This window comes from Vulpes lagopus, chromosome 13, assembly GCF_018345385.1.
Source record: "Vulpes lagopus strain Blue_001 chromosome 13, ASM1834538v1, whole genome shotgun sequence".
Classification (NCBI taxonomy): domain Eukaryota; kingdom Metazoa; phylum Chordata; class Mammalia; order Carnivora; family Canidae; genus Vulpes; species Vulpes lagopus.
The window spans coordinates 39,262,894-39,275,707 of record NC_054836.1 but is presented as its reverse complement, the minus strand read 5'-3'; the positions used below and the strand labels follow the sequence as shown (position 1 = coordinate 39,275,707).

Below are 12,814 nucleotides of genomic sequence, written 5' to 3'. Positions count from 1 at the left end.
AATTATGATTGAGACAAATGCTCCCAGAAAAAAAAAAAGCAAAAAACCTATGCCTTAGTTTGTCAAAGGTTTACTGTCATGATTCGATAAATTATAAATTTGATTATCCTTGTGATCATTTAGGAGGAAGAACCGTCTATATAAGCTAATTCTCTAAAACTGAAGTTTCTCTATAAAAAGGAATCCTAAATCTGTGCACTTATATAATGCAGTACTGTTGCTCAAAAGCATGTCATAAACTATGTCATCCTAGTAAAGAGGTTAAATATATTCACAGATCAGTGCAGAAGCTAAGGTTCCAATTACCTCCAATGAATTTTCAGGCTGTGATGAAAACATCTGAAATAAGTCTTCCAGAGAGAAAGCTGTATCTGTCCCATTTAGAGCTCTCTGCAGAAAAAAAAAAACATTGAAGGTGCACCATTAAGTTCTTTATCTTGAAAGAATAACCAGGTCTTTTATCTATTCTGGATTTTTACCCCTACTTTGAATTTCTACACTCTTCTTTCAGTATTAAATATTTTAATATCCCTCAAACAAGGATTTTATTTTGAAGACTATTTATTCGTAAGAGACAGGCAGAGGGAGAAGCCGGCTCCCTGCATGGGAGCCCAGAGTTGGAACTCGATCCCAGGACTCCACAATCACCACCTGAGCTGAAGGCAGACACTCCACCACTGAGCTACCTAGGTGCTCCTAAACAAGGATTTTTAACTCCAAACTCTTCCCCCATTCTTGCCTTAACCATCTTTCCATATTTTTGGCTAATATTCTTAGTTCCACCTTATTTTTACCCTTCTGTGGCTGATTCTCCAACTGGTTACAAAATTGTGATTTTTTTTCCAAGTCAAATATGTATTTAGATTTACCAAAATGTTTTGCCAGTTTCACTAACTGCTTCATCTGCCTTCAGGTTTGTTTCTTAATGAAATAACTCGTTTGACAGCTTTTTTTAGAGAGAGGCTCCACCAGTGGTAAACTCAGTTTTTGTAAACTGGAATTATTTGCTTTTATGCTTAAATAGGGATTTATCTGTTATGATTATCCAGTTTAATGTTTCCCCTTTGTGTTTTGCACTAAGGGGTGTATTGCTATTGATGTCAGTCTGTCACTTTATAGCCAATCTTTTTTCCCCCCCTTCAGACTCTGTCTCACATTGGTGTATTTGGGATTTAATTTGTTTTTATTTACTCTGCGTGGGACTCTGTACTCCTTTAATCTGAGTCCTAAAATTAATTTTCAAAATATTCTGCCATAAACACTCTGAAGACTGGTTCACCTTCATCCTTTTCTAGCCTGAGACTCCTATTAGAACTTAGATTTTCTTGTTCTGTCTTAAGCTCATCTTTAAATATAAAAGAAAAATTATCTTTCTCGGTAAGTTTCTATAGGAATCCCACATACCAAGGGTTGCCAGCTAACTATTAAAACAATTGTTTTTCTCTCCAAGGACCAGTTTTTATAGCATTTTGTACATCTTGCTTTCTTGGTTCAGGATTCCTGATAGTAATGGTAGTGTGGATTCAGATTCTAAATCAAACACGGGGTCTTTGAGGTTCTGATTTCTAAGGCTGGATAGACTGCTGCTTTGCTCTTGTCTCCTAGGTGGTGGCTAGGATTGCACTAGTCTTCCCATCTCCTGAACAGAAGAATCTTTATAAATCCTGAGCTTTAAGTGGAGGAACTTAGGTACCCCACCGTATGGGCTTAATACCTCATTTCTCATCTGTTCAACTCCAGTCTCTGTCATGACATCTGTATACAGTCCTTCACTGTGGCTTCTTAAATTTTGATGTCTTTTAAATTCTGGATTTGAGTTGCCTCTGCTGCTTTTGTCTAGAGTTGCCATTCTTGCTTTTGAGTTGCTATGCACTTAAAAAAATACTTTTATCCAGGACTTTCTTTGGTTTATCATAGGGATTTTAGCTTTACATGTCAGCAGGTTCACATTCCTGATACATTCCCCTCCCCTAACTTTGTATTTTAGGGTTTCCATTTTTGAGGATTCAGACCAGTTAAACTTGCAAGTTTTTAGTGTATACAAATAATTGGTTTCTCGTTACACTGAGTACCTTGCATTGTATGAAGGCATGTATTCAAGGCCCATTAATACAAGGCTTTCTGTGTCTATGGATGCTACAGGACCACCTAAGCTGAATTGGTAGGTAAGATGTCATCATCTACTAGTAAATTATACATTTGTAGTGGCCTGGAGACTTTATTTGCTTAACTTGACTGTTAATTCAGAAGTGTTCTAGTATTTGTTAATTTCTGACCCAAACTTGAGTCATTAGTCCCAGCCCAAGCACTGACCAAAATTTGTAGATGGTCATAAGTGTGTGAGGAGTACCAGCACAAATCTAGATTCCTGTGAAAATCCTATATTGTGGGTAAGTAACATTATTTGCAGAAAAGAAACCCTTAATATTTAGAACTGATGGAAAGGTACAAAGTCTATTCTGCTTTAAGTGTATTATGGACTGATCCTCCAGGATACAGATCTGTTTCATTAAATCTGTGCTTGTTCCCTTCTTCATTGCCCCTACTGAGCCAGTCCCCTGGCTAGATCCACAGGAGACAAAGGGCTAAGATGAGAGGAAGGACAGATGTGCCTTAGAGACAGCTGAGCTCCCTTTCTTCCCAGGTTCCCTTCTGCCTTGATTTGTATAATGACTGTCCTCGAGAGTTTCCTTATTCTTGGTTTCCCTTAAAAACAAACAAAACTTTCCCTCTCTTCAGAATCTCATTAGGTGTGTTGATACTTGCTTTCTAGTTGAGGGCCTTAACATGTGTTTAAAGTCCAGGCAACAGAATTATTCCACTACACTTAAGATTATAGAGAATAATTTTTCAGACATTTGGTTTCAAAGAACTTTGTTACTCTGTTTTTAAATACAATGGCCTTATTATTTTTGTTTAGCTGGGTATAGATCTTGCACAAAAATGGACAATTAAGCCATCCTTACAGTTAATCCACAAGATGTATTCCATACTTTGAGTGAAATTTAGATTGCCAAGAAATGGTCAGTATTTTAAAGTCCACTTCTTAAATTTCATGTTAAATATAAACATGTGGTTCTCTGGGGCAAGTCATGCTGAGAGGACCATCAGGGCGAGACCTGGTTTAAGGTTCTGTGGAACCTTCAGGTCTGTCTTTGGAGTGTGTGTTTACCAGGCTTGTGGACTAGGGTGTCAGCAGGGGTGACCAGAAACCAGAGTAGGGGCCCATATGAAAGAAGGAAGGGACACACAGGCTGCAGGAAGAATCTGTCATTCATCTTTCTATAACCTCTTCACAGCCAAAGGGTATGGTTAGAGGAGCCAAAGAGGCTGTCCCACCCGGTCTGGCCAGAGATACAAAGCGGGCTCCTGAATTCAGAATGGTCTACCAGGAGACTAAATGAGGATTTAAGGCCAAGAATCAGCTGGTATTGAGGGGTAATTTGCCTTCAAGTTATTCTGCCTCCGTATCCCAGACCTAGCCAGCTTGGGTGCCCCTGCAGATGTCCGGTTAAGAATTCCTGGGTTTAGTAAGCCAGTCACCTCTTTATCCATTGCCATGGCAAACACAACAAAACCTGCTAGCAACTTCCTGAAGGGGTTTGTGTGTAAGACATACAGCACCTCCTTCCCGCCCCACAACACACACAATCTTGAGTTTAACCAGAGACAACTAATTCTATGGGCTGATTCCTTTGTAAATCAAAAAGCCACTCACACAACTATAAAAAAATACATATTTTCATATATCTGACTTGCTTACAGTAGGGCACTTATGTGGGGAAACTCCTTATCAACACATTGTCAAAACCAAAATCTACCTTACGGGGGCACCTGGTTAGAGTCTGCCTTCGGCTCAGGTCATGATCCCAATGCCCTGGGATCAAGCCTGAAAACATGTCACATCATCTCCCTCTCCCTCTACCCCTCCCCACCATGTATGTATGCACATGCTTTCTCTCAAGATCTTAAAAAATTCTACCTTATAGCCGAAATGGTAAAAGGCTGAGCTATTCTGATGTGCTTACCTCATTGCTAGATTCAGTGGGCTTTTCTGCCTCCCCGTCAGGATTATTTGCTATTTTACTTTCTTCATTCTTTTGTGATCTTTCTTGGGCTGATGATACTCTTTGCTCATTTTCCTCATTCTGAGAGCTATGATCCACAGCTTCATGCCTCTCTCTTAGTACTTCACTCCCCTATAAAAGCATCCCAAAATGTACTAAGTAGAAATCCATATTTCACCAAATAAGTCAAACAACCTTTAAAACTGCATTATACTTTATTCAGTGATCATAAAAAAACCCAAGTCAAAAGCTAAGACTGGCATTGCATTATTTCAGTATTAAAGAGTTAATTCTGAAACAAGGCCCAAGAACTCACTGAGACACTGTTGTAATATGCAGAATTTATAAAGCTCTAAGTTTAAACTACTTACAAATTTGATCATATTTAGGAATCAGTGTTGCTAGCAGGCAGTTTTTAGTTTTCTGTTGAAAATAGATCAGTTAAGCTGGAAGCAACAGTGATCAAATCTATATATAGAAAAGTCTGGAAAGTATTATTACAAAGTGTTAGTTATAGTTTTTTTCTGAAAGGTAAATAAGGTTGGAGAAGTTTGGGTAAAAAGTGTCTACATTTTATACATTTCTGTACTTTTTGAATATTTTACAACAAATGTTAAAGTCAGAAAAAAGATACTAAAGCGAACAAAACTTAAGACTAAATCTCCATAGGTATGTTCAACTGCTTACCCAGATGAACCCTACTTTTTAATCTAACTGGAAACTTAAGAGTTAACCATTAACATACACTGATATACTGATACTTATATTAAAAGCATGCAATGTTTGACTCTCTAACAATAACAGGGCCTCTCAAACTCTTTCAAAAGACCTATTTTTAATTTTTTCTTTCAGCAGCACCACCTCCAACTTTAAAACAGAGAAATGCTAATTAAAAAAAATAAATAAATAAAATAAAAACACACGAAGGTCAAAGAAATGTAAAACCTACAGATGCCAGAAACGAGGAGAGAAAACCTTTACAAAAGGAAGCTGACATGCTAGTGGACCACTTGGTTTTACTTCTCTGTTCACTTTACTTAACTGACTCCCTCCTGCAGCAGAGTTGTTCTTGTTCCTACTTCAGTCTCTACCAACAACCCGCTCCAGGGCTCAAGGACACTCACTGCTGCTGCTCCTCTATCCTCTTCTGTATCTAGGGTTTCCTGTCGAGATACTCCCACCAGCCAACTAACCTACAACACCTCTCATCTTTAAAATCTCTCCCTCCTTTGATGTCCCATATTATTCTCTAGATTCCATCCCATTGTTCTGGTTCCTTTTAGAGCATCATCCTCCAGAGAGTCATCTGGACTCCTGCACTCTTTTGAACCTACTCCAGTGGGAATTCTGAAACATCTATTCAGGGTCTCCCCAGGTTGACAGTTCTCCAGGCTCACCTTACCAGACCCATCAGTCACATTTCCCTTATTACTCCCTCCTTCTGGAAAACGGGTTCTTACCTGGCATCCAGGTACCTTCTCTATTATCCTACTTCACCAACCACTTCTCTCTGGCTGATTTTTTTTTTTTTTTTTTAAGATTTTATTCATGAGAGACACAGAGGCAGAAACACACTGGCAGAGGGAGAAGCAGGCTCCTCACAGGGAGCCGGATGCGGGACTGGATTACTGGATCCCAGGATCCCAGAATCACTCCCTGAGCCAAAGGCAGATGCTCAACCACTGAGCCACCCAGGTGTCTTGTCTTTGGCTGATTCTTCAGCTCAGCCTCAGGCACACCAAAAAAATCTCCTTTCAGCTTGCGTTTGACGTAGGGCTCTCTGCTCACTGCCTCACCCCCTCACCCATGGCTTTGAAGCTTCAAGTTTCTATTCAAATATTACCATCATACTTTTATTTTATAAAAAGGCACTATATTTCCCTTGGTTTTTTTTTTTCATAGTATTTAGCATCAGCTGAATGTCCTCTATCCCAATAGAATGCTAGCTTCTTAAGGGTAGAGGCTCTGTTTAGCTCCTGCATGCCCAGTGCCTACCCCAGGACCTGACACATGATAGACCCTTACTAGGTATTTGTTGAGTAGAGGAACTCCCAGACACAGCAACTGAAGATTCTGATAGCGATCCACTTCCAATGGGTGAGCTGCCATTGTTTTAATCTTTCCTGCAATTACAAATCTGTTTCCTATCTAAATCTGGGGAAGGAAGTAAAAGCTGACTGACTGGTCATCACTCTTTTAATGTCTATCTTTTGCCAAGGCAAAGTTTCTTTTGTTAAGCCTGAAGATAATCAAGTTCAAACTTCTGGATTCCTGAGGCAGCTAACTTACGAATTTGCTGTTGGTGGGCACAGGAGCTTCTAAATTCTATGATCTATTTTAGAGCCACGAAGCAAGCTCCCTTTCATTAACGTATAGTATGTGAGTTAATACAATACATATGGACACAACATGAACTTGCAAACACAAGAGTACGTTACGTCTAACATTACACAAACAAAACGGAACAAGCAGCTAATACAGGCCTGGATAGGAAACCAAGTAAGCTTTAGTCTGGGAAGACTTCGGGGAAAACTGAGACTTTGGTAATGGCTTTCCTAAAGACTCTGGAAGAGATAAACAATACAAGAAGCAGAAATTGTGTTAAAAGCCCTATCTTATAACTAATTAAATAAAATGAATTAAATAGAATCCATAAGTCCATCTGAATATAAATAAGTAAATGAGAGAAAAAAGGAAATCCTTTACGGTAGAATGCAACGACAGGGGCTAGAAAATCATTAATGGATGCTAAAACTAGGGAGTAAACAGTTTGATGAGAAACATTTAAATAGTGACACTACAAGAGAAACATGGCAAACCACCTCAGCCAAGAGGTAAACTCTATCATCACAAAATGGCAATAAAATCAATGTGCCACTTGATGGGGAAATACACACTTCTGTGGTATTCCTGTCCAAAATTCATAATCTCAACTTAATCACAAGGCAACATCAAAAATAAATTTTTAAAAATTGGGGCCATTTTATAAAGCAAATAACTGATGCTCTTCCAAAATCTAAAGGTCAAGAAACCCAAGACTGAGGAACTTTTCTCTACTAAAAGTGACTGAGAGACTTGGCAACTAAATACAATGTATAATCCTGAGTTAGATGCTGATCCAGGAGGAAAAGGTCTTATATGGTACATTTCCGGGATAATGGATAAAATGTGAATACGGATAGATTATAGTCTTAGATTTACATTAGTTTCCTGATTTTGATAATTTGGGTACTCAGAGACAAAATGGGCTTTATTCACTTTTACATGTTCGGGTACTAAAGTATTTGGGTACTCAGACAAAATGTCTTTAATTCACATTTACATGTTTCACAACAAAAAATGCGTAGATGGATAGGTAGCTATAATTACAAAATAGAGCAAATGGAGCAAAATGCAAACAATGGGTAAATCTGAGTAAAGGATATATACTATTCTTACAACTTTTTTAAAGTTTGAAATTATATCTCACTAATGAGTTGCCCTAAAAATCCGTACATGACAAAATTACTTTGGTCAAAGCAAGAGCAAAAGGTTGACCCAGAATTATTCTTCCATTAAATTTTCTGTTAATCTCTCTGTCGTGAATAAATAAAATCTTAAATTTTTTTTTCTGTTAATCTTATTTTCTCCCCAAAGTGTACAATACTATCAATTGCCTTATGGTTTTCATCTCTCCTTTCTAACATTTAAATTTCATATATCATTTTCTTTCCTTACTTGCTTTGGTTATACTTCCAGAATAATGTTCAATAATAATCGTGAAAAAGCTCTTGGTTTGTCTACTCTTGATTCTCTTACAACACTCCTTCATTTGACACTAGAGGTGTGCATTTCCACACACCAAGAAATTCTGCAACACAGCTGACTATCCTACAATTTAACTCAATTCTGTCACTACCTCCCCTGAAGACTGTGTCAGATCCCACAGATTAGTCTCACAAGACTGTCCACTCCCTCCCCTCCCTTCAAATGCCAAGTCCAAGTTGTTACCTGTGCTTCAGAATTGGCTATAAATCAGAGATTCTCACGACCCCCTCCCTTTGGATTTTATTTGCTAGAGTGGCTCACAGATCTCAGAAAACATTTTACTTACTAGGTTACCATTTTATTATAGAATATTATAACCAGGTACACAGAGCAAGTTACATGGGAAGGGGCATAGAAGTTCCACATGCAGGGCATGCCATTCTTTTTTTTTTTTTTTTTTTTTTAAGATTTTATTTATTCATTCATGAGAGGCACACAGAGAGAGGAACAGGCAGAGGGAGAAGCAGGCTCCAAGCAGGAAGCCCAATGTGGGACTTGATCCCGGGACTCTGGGATCACAACCTGAGCCAAAGGCTGACGCTCAACTGCTGAGTCACCCAGGCGCCCCTCCGGCATGCCATTCTTGCACACCTCCACATGTTCACCAACTTGGAAGTCTCTGAACCCTATCCTTCAGGGTTTTTATGGAGGTTTCATTAGGCATGATTGAATAGATCATTGACCATTGGTGACTGGACTCAATCTCCAGTTGCTCTTGCTTCCACAGAGGTCTGAGAGGTAGGGGCGGAAAGTTGCAACCCACTGATCATCTGGCTGGTTCCCCTGGCATCCCACCTTTAAGGACTTTTCAAAAGTCACCTCATTAACATAAATCAAGAGTGGTTGCAAGAGGCTTGTCATAAATAACATAAATAACAAGACATGCCTTTTGCCTTTATGGCTCTGGAGCGGTTTTAAGAACTGAGGACAACAACAACAACAACAAAAAAAAAGAACTGAGGACAACAGACCAAATAGTACAGCAAAAGATGCTCCCATTGTTCTTAATTTTTAGGAAACCAAGAGTTTTGGGAGCTCTGGGCCAGAAAGAGATAAATACCAAATAATAAATAAATGAATACATACATACATACATACATACATACATACATACATACATACATACATACATATTGAGTGCCAAACACTATACTAGATGCTGTGGTTACAATAGGGAAAAATACATTCAGAGTGCCCCTTAAGAGTTAAAGGGAGGAAGAAAGTTAATTACAGAATAAGTGATGGCAAGTGAAAGAAGAAAAGAGGAGACCTCCTTTAGAGTGTGGCCAGGGAAGAGCTCTCAGAAGAGATGGGTATTTGATGGAATCTGAAAAAACAGAGAAGAGCCATGTGAAAAGAGGAATGCACTGAAGGTACAGATAACCTCCAGTGTACTCACGTGCCTGTTACCATAATGTATTTCCTTAGCTTCTTAATGATGGATACTTGTTTCCAATATTTCCTTCTAACAATATTAAAACGTCCTCATCCTTACTTCTTTGTATGCATGTGCAAACAGAATAAATTTCTAGAATTTATGCTGGGTCAATAAATATGTGCATTTTTTATTTAATGGATTCTATCCAGTAGCCTTTCAAAAATGTTTGTGGTAATTTAAATTCCTACCCACAGTGGATAAAAGTGCCAATTTGGTGCCAATTCGAAAATTGGTATCTCACTGTAATTTTACTTTCTCTTACTGAGGTTGAACATTTTTCACAAGCTTTAAAGCATTTGTATTTCCTTTTCTGTGAACTGTTTGTGGCTTCTGCCCATTTTTGTATTGGAGTAGTAGTCTTTTTTCTTATTGATTATTAACAGCACAGGATCATTTTTACTCCCCTTCTCCCATCCTGTCTGCAGAAATGCAAGAGTAGAAGTGGGGAGTCCAGTAAGAAGGCTACTGCAGTAATTTAAGGGAGAGTGGGGGAGAATCGGAAGAAGGTAGTAGGTAACAGAAAGTGGAACAATTTATGGACTATGGAAAAAAGAATACACAGGAGTTGCTGACAGACAAGAATACACAGGAGAAGGAAATGGGAGGGGCAGCCCCGGTGGCTCAGCAGTTTAGTGCCGCCTTCCGCCAAGGGCGTGATCCTGGAGACCCAGGATTGGGTCCCACTCCGGCTCCCTGCATGAAGCCTGCTTCTCCCTCTGCCTGTGTGTGTCTCTGCCTCTCTCTCTGTGTGCCTCTCATGAATAAATAAATAAATAAAATCTTAAAAAAAAAAAAGGGAAGGAAATGGGAGATAAAGAGAATTAAGGATGATTTCTAGATTTCTGGCTTAAAAATTTGGTGGACAGTTCTAGAGAGAAGAGGGGAAACACAGTTCTTCCATTTTGGATATATTAGATTTGAGATATCAAAAGTCAAGTAGAAATGTCCATTACACTGTGAGATGAGAAACTGGAATTTAGAGTGAATGTCTGAACTTCCAGGGAACACATCAACAACAGCAGTAGCAACAAAACCCCACAGGAAAAAATGAAATTCCAGCGAGAGTACATGGAAAGGGCTCGTCAGTGGGTCCCAAGGAGCCACAGCATTCTGAGGTCAAGCAGAGGAGCCAGCCAAGAGCCTGAGGACAGGAAGTGAGGTTCAGGGGGAAGCCAGAGGACAGCAGTGTCTCAGCATCTGCAAGTGTTTCAAGAAGGATGGAGTGGCTGATGATGCTGAATGCTGCTTGGAGGTTGCACAAGGTAAGGACAGAAAAGTCTTCACTGGGTTTGGCAATAAGAAAGTTGTTGGTAACCTTCAAAAAAATCAATTTAGGGTAGAAGCCAGTGGTACTGTGTAGAAGAGTAAAAATGGGAGCTGACAAATTGGAAACAGCAGACTTTGGAAACAGCAGAAAAGAGGACTTTTCAGGAATGGTGGCTATGAAGTGAATAGAGATATGGATCAGAGTAGTGTTTTGTTTGAAGAGGAGAGAAACTAGAGTACATTTGTAGGAGAATGATTTAGGAGAAAGGGTAACAATAAAGCAAGGTCCTCCAGAAGGTGATAGAGGATGGATTCCAAAGTACACGTGGCAGGGCTAATTCAGAAACAAGTTAGTTAAAGCCTTTATTTCAGGACAAGGAGTAGGAAATGGATGGAAGCTTTGAGAATTCAGTGGTGGGAAAACCTATCCTTATTTTTGAAAGGTATTTTTAAAAAGAATTTTAAAATATATCCACAAATTATTTGACACAGTTTTCTTCAAAAGGTAAAGCTCAATTCCCCTTCCCTTGAGCTGGACCTAGTGAACCACTTCTAACAAGCAAGGTGGATGTGATGGTTATGACACTGGTTTCTCCCTGCCCCCATCACTTTTTCTAGTGGAAGTCATCACTGGTGTTGGAAAGATCGAGCTCTCCGGAGAGGCCTACCCCACGAAGAGCTGAGGCTTCTCGCTAACAGGCATGACTGATCCATCTTGGAAGTGAATAAACACAACCCAACCGACACCCTGATCACAACCTAGGAGACCCTGAATGAGAACCATCGAGCCAAGCTGCTACAGAATTTGATAATAAATACTTGTATTAAGCCATTAAATTTGGGACAATCTGTCATTCAACAATGGAGAACATAAACATTTATTTTTAAAGATTTTATTTATTCATGAGACATAGAGAGAGGGGGGCGGGCAGAGACACAGGTAGAGGGAGAAGCAGGCTCTATGCAGGGAGCCCGATGCAGGACTCCATCCCGGGTCTCCAGGATCTTGCCCTGGGCAGAAGGCAGACGCTAACCCGCTGAGCCGCTGAGCCACCCAGGGACCCCCCTGGATAACATAAACATTTAAAAAGTTTTTTGCATCTACATTTTTTGTATGCCTTGCTAATATTTTATTTAATGTTCTGCATGAATATGCATAAAAGTGATTCTTAGATTTTTGTGATACATTTTTTTTTAAGGTCTTGGTATCATTACTGTGCTGGTTTTGAAAAAAAAAAAAAAAAGAAAGAAAAAGAATTGGGAAGCTTTATGTTACAGAATTCCCTACTGGAAAGCCTGAAGATTTCCTCTTGAATTTTCCTGCACCAGTATACATTTTTTAACTTCTTAAAGAAATTATGCTGACGATGTTTTCAACTGCTTTCATGGGGTATGCCAAAAAGCCCTCCAAAAAGGCCGTTCTAATTTACATGGTCATCAGTAGCATTTGGACATACCCACTTCCTCACACCCCTCCTATTCTGGATCTGTCTCTTAGTATTTTGCTGATGAAAAGGTTAAAAATGCAGCTCACTAGGCGGCAATATCTTAGAGCTCTCAATGTACCCATGAAGCAATTGATGACATGAAGACAGCAGAGGCCGGGCTCTAGATTCAAGTCGGGGACAGAGTCTACACGGAGGAGGATTGCTGACTATCGTTAAGGAGGGAGGCATGAGAAGCTGGCTGCAGGAGTCAAGGGAGGAAAGTCACAGTAGGAGCAGGGATTTGAGCTGTGCTGCCTGCAGGTATTTCTTCTTCCTCTCTGGCCACAGAGAGAGAGGCGGGAGAGGCAGGTGGTGAAACCTGGAGCACTTCGTTTCACTGTTGAGTACCTATCTAATCTCCTGAGAGGGCCCTTGCCAGTTCTGACTCTCCGAGGGTCTAAGAAAGTGGCTACAGAATTTATCCCCCAAAGCAGTCCATTTTTGAAAGGGTAAGAGGACGCTAGTAACAATGAAGCTGGACAAGAGGCTCAAACTAAGACCATCCCAAAAGGCTGCCCTGTCTAGGAGGCTGCAGGGGACAGGAGACTGCTAACCACCAAGAATCTCAATGGCAGGTGGAATTCCAGAGAACTGGGGAAGAGAGATGGTTTAATATGCACAGGTTTAGGCATTTAGTATTTTCTCTTAAAGACACATACTGCTATTTTTGTGGAAGGATTTTTTAAAATTAATTTTTCAGAGCGAGCACAAGCAGGGGACGTGGCAGGCAGAGGGAGAGGGAGCAGCAG

The 12,814-nt window shown here is 39.8% G+C and overlaps 1 protein-coding gene across 1 annotated transcript in view; it reads right to left on the bottom strand.

Moving 5' to 3' along the window:
- Positions 1-12,814, bottom strand: part of NFE2L3 (nuclear factor, erythroid 2 like 3) — a 32,065-nt gene that overhangs the window by 5,032 nt on the left and 14,219 nt on the right. Inside the window, 2 exon segments of the mRNA XM_041727351.1 lie at positions 307-390; positions 4,029-4,199. Of these exon segments, the coding sequence (XP_041583285.1) occupies positions 307-390; positions 4,029-4,199 (255 nt within the window).